General features: G+C 42.5%; 1 protein-coding gene across 3 annotated transcripts in view; it reads left to right on the plus strand.

Moving 5' to 3' along the window:
* LOC147635474 (uncharacterized) overlaps positions 1-6680 on the plus strand; it is a 31874-nt gene extending 25194 nt beyond the window's left edge. The window contains exons 4-13 of one of the 3 annotated variants that reach the window (XM_086802763.1): positions 3724-3768; positions 3867-3932; positions 4062-4744; positions 4836-4881; positions 5059-5172; positions 5302-5418; positions 5544-5635; positions 5728-5753; positions 5841-5881; positions 6064-6680. In XM_086802763.1, coding sequence (XP_086658889.1) covers positions 3724-3768; positions 3867-3932; positions 4062-4744; positions 4836-4881; positions 5059-5172; positions 5302-5418; positions 5544-5635; positions 5728-5753; positions 5841-5881; positions 6064-6342 — 1509 coding nt within the window. In that variant the 3' untranslated portion in view covers positions 6343-6680. Of the gene's footprint in view, positions 1-3723; positions 3769-3866; positions 3949-4061; positions 4745-4835; positions 4882-5058; positions 5173-5301; positions 5419-5543; positions 5636-5727; positions 5882-6063 lie in introns of those variants that run through there. The other 2 variants (XM_086802762.1, XM_086802765.1) reach the window with 2 other exon arrangements.
* The last annotated feature ends 856 nt before the right edge of the window (positions 6681-7536 follow it).

The following is a 7536-nucleotide window of genomic DNA, read 5'->3' on the forward strand; positions in this document are numbered from 1 at the left end:
TAGAGTGTAGGAAGAGGATTGCCAAAGAGAAGGAGAAGGAGTCTGGGATGTCTATAAACGATGCCTCTAAAGCTCCTCCGGAGACTGCTTCCTTTGTTGTAAACAGGGATTACTGTTTCTACACATGCAGTTATGATGCCTCTTGGTCTTCACAGGCACTCAGTGTGACTGAGCATGCATGTACTTGGTATTTTGATAGTGGTGCTTCAAAGCATATTACATCTCGCAGGGATTTGTTTTGTAATGTATGCCTTGCCCCTGTTGGCAAGTCCGTTCAGTGTGCCAATAATGCTTCATATCCAGTTCGTGGCATTGGGGAGATTCAGCTCACAGCCATTGATGGCTCTATTGTTCGCCTTACAGATGCCTTATATGTACCAGGGATAAAGAAGAATCTGTTGTCCATTTCTTCTTTAGCACAGTGTGGTATGCAAGTCAACTTTGATGATGACAAATGCATGGTCAGAGACAAAGCTAATGCTTTGACCTTGATGCTTACTGGTACATTATGTCATGGACTCTATCAGCTGGATGCATTTCAGACAGTGGATCAGTCTGCTTATCATGCATTCACTCTTACTCCAGCTATGGTTGATGCGGAGTTATGGCATGCTCGCATGGGGCATGTAAATTTTGGTAGTCTTATGCTTATGCAGCGACATAACATGTTGACAGACCTACCTCTTATGGAGAAGCCTCCAGATCACATATGTGAAGAATGTATGTTGGGAAAAATGCATCGGTTTTCCTTTCCACGTGATCAGGCTCTACGAGCAACTGCAAAGTTGCAGCTTATACACAGTGATCTTTGTGGTCCCATGCAGACGAAGTCATTAGGAGGTTGCTTCTAATTTGCTACATTTATTGATGACTTCTCTCATATATGCTGGGTCTATCCGTTGACACGGAAATTACAGGTATATGATGCATTTTTGGCCTTTGTAGCGCTTGCTGAAACAGAGTCAGGATGCAAGGTTAAGACCCTCCGTTCTGACCGAGGGGGGGAATATATGTCACACATGTTGAATTTCTTTCTTGAGAGTAGAGGTATCAAGCATCAGTATACTACTCCTTATACTCCACAGCAAAATGGGGTTGCAGAAAGGAAGAATCGGTCACTCATGGAGATGGCCAGATGTATGTTAAAGGCGAAGAAGCTACCACATGTCTTTTGGGTGGAAGCTGTTATGTGTGCTTGTCATATTTTGAATCGATGTCCCACAAAGGCATTGGTTTCCATTACTCCTTTTGAGGCTTGGCATGGCCGCAAGCCTTCCGTATCACATTTTCGTACTTTTGGGTGTCTTGCATATGCACACATACCCAAAGAGTTGAGGAGGAAGTTGGATGATAAAGCCACAAAATGTATTTTTGTTGGGTACAGCCGTGAGAGCAAGGGCTACTGGTTATATGACCCACTGTCCAAGAAGATATTCACTAGTCGGGATGTGATTTTTGATGAAAAATCAGAATTATCCATGGCTAGTTATGATGCAAATCAGGCTGAAAATGATGTGTTTGAAGGCCTACTACCTATGGAGTTTCATTCCACAGTTGGTGATCCAACCCATGAGGGTGCAGGGCAGCCAACTAATCATGAAGGTGGTGCAGAAATTCAGCAATCCATAAGGTTTGATTAAGAAAAAGTACCATTCTTGGTCAAAAAAGCAAAGCAGGAAAAAATCAAAAAGTCAATTAGGGTTGACCGTGAGCCAAGGGCACCATTGAAAAGAGGAGACTAAGCAGGACCAAAAAGCGAAGCAAGGCCCTAAAGCTAGAAAAGCAAAGCAAGAACTTTTGACTAAAGTTGAGTAATATTTTACTATTAAAAAGACCAAAAGCAAAGTAAAAGGCAAAAGCATCACTTTTTGGCAAAAAACGAGAATAAAAAAAGCATGAGTCTCTCTTGAGCACCAAGTTGAAGAACCTCTTCATCGTTGAAGCATGGAGATCATCTTCTCCATCATCATCATGAACCAAATCATGGAATTTTTCATCGTTGCTCGCTGATTCAGAGCGCCTTTGTCAACTGCTGTGCCGCATCATCACTTGACTGTACGACTGTATGGATCCGTACAGCTGTATGGATTGTAAGGACCAAAAAAAAAAAGAAATCCTAAAACTGCAGCAAAAATCCTAAAAACTACTTTTTAGAGGTTTTTATCACCCGAAAACCATTTAAACGGTTTTTATATATGTTTTCTTGCGAGAAAGAGCTTTTCCATGGTTTTCTTCATCGACAAGGCTATAGGTGTTGTGGAGATTACTCATGGGATGAGCTAGTGTTTCCTGGACTTGGACTTGGATCTGGAACTTGAACTTGGATATGAACTTGGATTTGGACATTGGATTGGGACTTGGACTTGGATTCATTGGATATCGGATGTGGTACTAGCCCGGTGAGAGATACTTGTGGGTTATCCCTACGATGTGCTCGGCATCAGGGATCTCATGCCTAGACATCACATCACATCGACTTTGATATCTTACATCGGCATATCTGTTTGTTTTGTGTTCATTGATTGTATTGATCCTGGCCAGCGTACTTGTGGATTGTTCCTGAATAAATTCCTGAAAGGGGGCAGGGCCTGTTCCCCGCTCATGTGGTGTATTGTGCACGATCCCTATTCCCTTATGTTTCTCCCCTCTCTATATATCTTTATCTCTTGGACACGTGGTTGAGTCTGTCACTGCATGCCCCGCTGGGCTTACACAAACCCACACAGCTATGCTACACACCCATTGGCAGGATCCCTCTTCCTTTGAGTTCTTTTAGATCTCCTAGCTCTTGTCACTCTCTAGCCTGTTGCAGCTCCACTTCCGGTTGTGTTAAAAAAGAGTAGCCAGATATTGAAGATGTTGAAGCTGCTCAAGTTCAATGGAAAGATGGACAGCCTTGTTGCTTTAGGTGGTTTTGAGATTTTACAGCTTCATACCGTCCAAACTGCATGAACATGTCAAATGCTCTAGGTGGATCTTCAGGAACGAGCTCGGTTGGCTTTGGACCTGAAGGACTCAAATTCTCCGATGCCAAGGCAACTTCAACCTAAAAGGTCCAAAGCCAATGGTATTTATCGACAGCTTTCCGTAGAGAGGTGATGTGACACACACCTGCAGGTTAGCAGAGCTTAGGCCAGACAAAGGGTGGGCTGCCCAAGGGCACCAGCCAGCAACAGCCGGGTTATTCAAAAGGTCCATGGTATTTATTGACAGCTTTCCATAGAGAGGCGATGTGATTCACACCTGCAGATTAGCAGAATAGAGGGAAAACAACAACGGACAATCAAAAATACACAATGGCAAGCACATTGAATAACTGTAAGCAAATGCTTTAGATTACAAAAGATTGTTCACTGCTGAAACTGCAAAGTCAAGCCAAAAGGTGATTGATTGCAGAAATATGCCCAAGTTGGTGAAACACAGATGCTTCCCCCAAACACTGGCCAAGTCTGCTGTTACCCGCCTTTTTACACACACACGAGACCTCTTATGGAGCTTCTTGACTCCTGAGGAGGAGGCATATTGATTGATGACTAAAGTGGGAGGGGAGGGTTCTTTTTTTAAAGGCAATCAGCCCCCTCCAGCTACTCGTTAGCTGGTTAGTTGGCACTCATACATACATTGCTTATAAGCACAAATATATCTGCATTTAGAGGAGCCCTCCTCATAGCTAACACGGATGGACTTTGAAGTGTAATTTAACAATGAATTGGATGATTGCAGTTTGTGGAGGTGAAACAAATGCAATGCCAATTAGCAGGTCAACTGGTACTATCTCTGCCCTGTCCAAATGCTTTAAGTACTTCTCTTTGTACTCAGCAGGTAATGTTGCAGCAGCTGAGGTGTACGGTGCTTGTTTGATGTAGGCAATTTTGAGATCATTCATGGCAGACATGAAAGATCAAAAGCTGGATGAGAATACAGACAAATTTGTGAGACACAGAACTTGTGTGTAGCTTTGTTTTGAAATCCTTCATTCTAGTGTTTTATGCTACAAAATATGTTTAAAAGCATAGTTCTTTTCAGCATTTACCTTATACATAACTTCTCTTTTTTTACAGGTCTGTTTGGCTAGCACAAGGGCCGAGCTTTGCAGCAGTATGCCACACCAATCTGGAGAGTTACTGGTCCTGGAGAGAGTGCCTCATTTGCAAAAGAAACCTGGAATTTTAGTGCGCTCTTCTGGTTCCTCTCACATTCTTCCTGTTAAATCTGTTTTGGAAATGGACTCTGTTACCTTCGGGTTCAAGGACGAGACCACGGAGAGCGCTTGTACACCTGTGCAAATCTTTGAGCAGAGTTATGGGAAGGTCAAAACCGAAGTCTGCAGCGACGATGAGTACACAGAGTACAACCATAATTCAGATGTTGGCAGTCTCCAGACAACATGCTGCCATGCACCTTTGGGTCACAAAAGGTGCGACGATATTCTTTCTAGAAAGGCAATGGTTTCCAATCCTGTCTTTCTGAAGAAACAGCCCCAAGAGAAGTATGGTTGTGAGCAGAAACAACTCGGTACTGGAGTTATGGCTGGCAGAAAGGCTGTTGAAGATGATATGGATGAGCTAGATCATGTTCCACTCTCCCAGCGGCTGGAACTTTTGATGCAAAGTAAAATTTGCAAAGAGCAATTTACGAGTGAAGACTACTTGGTCACTTCTGCAGTGTGTGATGTAGAGTCCCTTAAGAGAAAGAAATGGTGGGGTTCAGAGAGAAGCTCAAAGTTGAGCAGAAAATGGGCAGTGTGAGTTCAAAACAGTGATTCCAACTGTGATTTATCCGCACTTCCATGAGCTATTGTGACTGAATGTTTCTCTTGTTTGCATTGATTACAGGCCAATCGAGACAGCCTTGCAAGAAGACGCTCCTGGTTTACTTGAGGTCAGAACTTTGTATCATGCTATGTCTGGTCAATTCAGTCTGGTCTTCCCAAACAATATGTGATTTCCCTTGTGTGCATGTGCGCATGTGTGTGTGTGTGTGTGTGAGAGAGAGAGAGAGTTTTGTAAGAATCTTTTTTTTTTTGGATTAACCTTATTGCTTCACCCGGTAGAACAGAAGCTGGAAGAAAAAGGACTTGTGAAAGATATGGTTGTCTATGGTTCTTTTTGTGAAGATGAATGGGGGGATGGTGATGATCATTTCAAAGATCTGGAGTGCATTGCCAGCAAGGTGTGCAGAACAACGATGTTATTCATGGCATTCCTGTCAAAAAAATAAAGGCTGTAGACCACCATATTGGTGCATTTCTCTGAGACTAGTATATCAACATTTGTGATTGATTTCTAGTTGTGCCTGCAGCTTTGGGGCACTCCGACAGGGTTCTTTAAACACCCACAGGTTATCCGACAACACACAACAGGCCTCAGCAAGGCTCCTACGTACTGCTTGTCTTGTTTGGTGTCCTTAATTGACCAGGTCTATATCTCATAACGTCAATATGATTGAAGCAGAGATGGGTTTTCTTTGGCGCACGTGCACGCACGCACACACTGTATTTATTACCTTCTTCTAAATTTAGTGAACTTGTCATGTTTTCTCAGACCAAGTCACTCAGACAACGAAGCTGGCCAGTGGAATGGGGCTGGTGTCGGCAGCTGCAGGCATTCATCTTTGTGTTTGATAGACATAATAGGTAGCTGACATCATTCTATGGTTTTGTTGTTTGAGGCGTATGTGAGAATTTTTTCCTTTTTTACATATCTTAGCATGGGCTTTGGGTTTCAGGATTGTTCTGGAGCGTCCTGAATATGGTAATGCCACATATTTTTTCGAGTTAGTAGAGTCTTTACCAGTCAAGTGGCAAGTTTTGCGGCTGATCCGGGTTTTAAGTGTTACAGCTCTTGGCAAAACAGCCCTTTTGGAAAATAGGCCCTTACAGGTATGTGGTAATCTTTCCCTTCCACTCTACGAATGCAGGTCTATGTGGGATTTTCTTCAATCATAATGGTGTGAGATTTGCAAGATCATAACATTTATGTGGGCCATGAAGTATCCAAGGCATGCAGGCACCTTCACTTCTGCATATCTGCTGATCTTTTAGCCTCTTTTGTCTTCGTGTAGGTGGGTTACGAGCTGACGGTTGATGAATCAAAAGTTCTGGAGGGTTACGGTTGGACTCCAAACACTGGGCTTGGCTCATTTCTCAATTTTTGTGATCGAGTTGTCCATGATGTCAAAGACGACGACAATTTGGAATGGAGGCAAAAGATTGGTAAATGTCTCATGGATGGGTATGATAAGGGGCGGATTACTATACAAACTATTCCTCCAAGGTTTGTCGAACGTCCTCTCAGTGCCAAGCATGATGAAGACACAAAGCCAAACACTATGCTGAGCTGATTAAGGGCTTCACTGATTGACGAGGGGTGGCTGTATATTCCATCTTGCTTGTTTTTGTAGCTAGAGAAGTGTACCACCCTCTGTTGAAGTTGCAGAAGAGCCTTCGTGTGGTCCCTTGTCCATTGAATCCAAGTTCATGACCCTGAGTTTTGGATAAAGGATTTTCCTGGCTTGGACGAAGTGGCAGTAATTTTCATGTGTAATTAATACGAAGCTACCCCGGCATGGAAGTTGAAGGGGATCAGATAGTCACAGACATGTACAGCCTTGTGTAGAGATTTTAGATAGCTCGAGAAGAGAAATTTGTTTAATGGAAAGAATACAAATCTTGTTAACTTGTTTTCTTTGCAGCCATTGCTTCTCAGAGCCTTTGCATTCATTGATTTGAAAAGTAAAAAAAAGAAAACAATTTCAAGCACTGCAGTAGACTTAATCTAAAGTCACAAATCAAGATCAATATGGCACTAAAATGCTGGTTTGCTATTAATTAATTAGTCGACTTGGGGCATTTGAAGGTAAATCTTAATAATAATGGCGTTAGATTTTATAAGGTCGAATACTATGGGTGGTGAAGGTTCGAGATATTCTGGATGCTTCTAACCGACTCCTATTGCGCTTATAAATAGCGTAGTGGAGGTTTGGGTGGCTGGGGCCATTTGGCTCCATGCGAGAGAGGAATGTGATCCACTCGAGAGGAAGACATTCTTGAGGTTTGAACGAGAGACAATGTTAGCGATTCGAATTCAGAGAGGTGATGTTTGGTGCAGTTTGAATTAAGAGCGAGGTGATGTCTGCAATTTGAATCAAGAGAGATGAAAAAGTTTAAATAGAAAATGAAAAATAAAAACCTTATCTATAAGGTTAATATTACATGAATTAGTGCTTGCTTGCGGGCACTAATTAATGTAATTCAGGTGTAGCCCGAATGCTGCTATCAAGAAAGCCCAGCCTATATTCTGTATGTTTTCAGGTTCTACATGTATGCTTTTGGCTTTTGTATATGTGGCTTAAATCACTGGAAAGCAAGCAAGGAAGCAGGTTGAGTGCTGCCTATGGATGTAGACTCATGGCAATGCGTAACATTGAATTATCCAAAGAGTAGGCACACTCTGGAAAGTGCTGAAGCTGATTTTGCTCTAAATTGTCAAACATTGGCCATTCACTTTAAAATTACAGTACTGATTTTTTACTGGC

The sequence above is a fragment of the Cibotium barometz genome, chromosome 9 (assembly GCF_041138505.1).
Source record: "Cibotium barometz isolate CiBa-2024 chromosome 9, ASM4113850v1, whole genome shotgun sequence".
NCBI classification, from domain to species: Eukaryota; Viridiplantae; Streptophyta; class Polypodiopsida; order Cyatheales; family Cibotiaceae; genus Cibotium; species Cibotium barometz.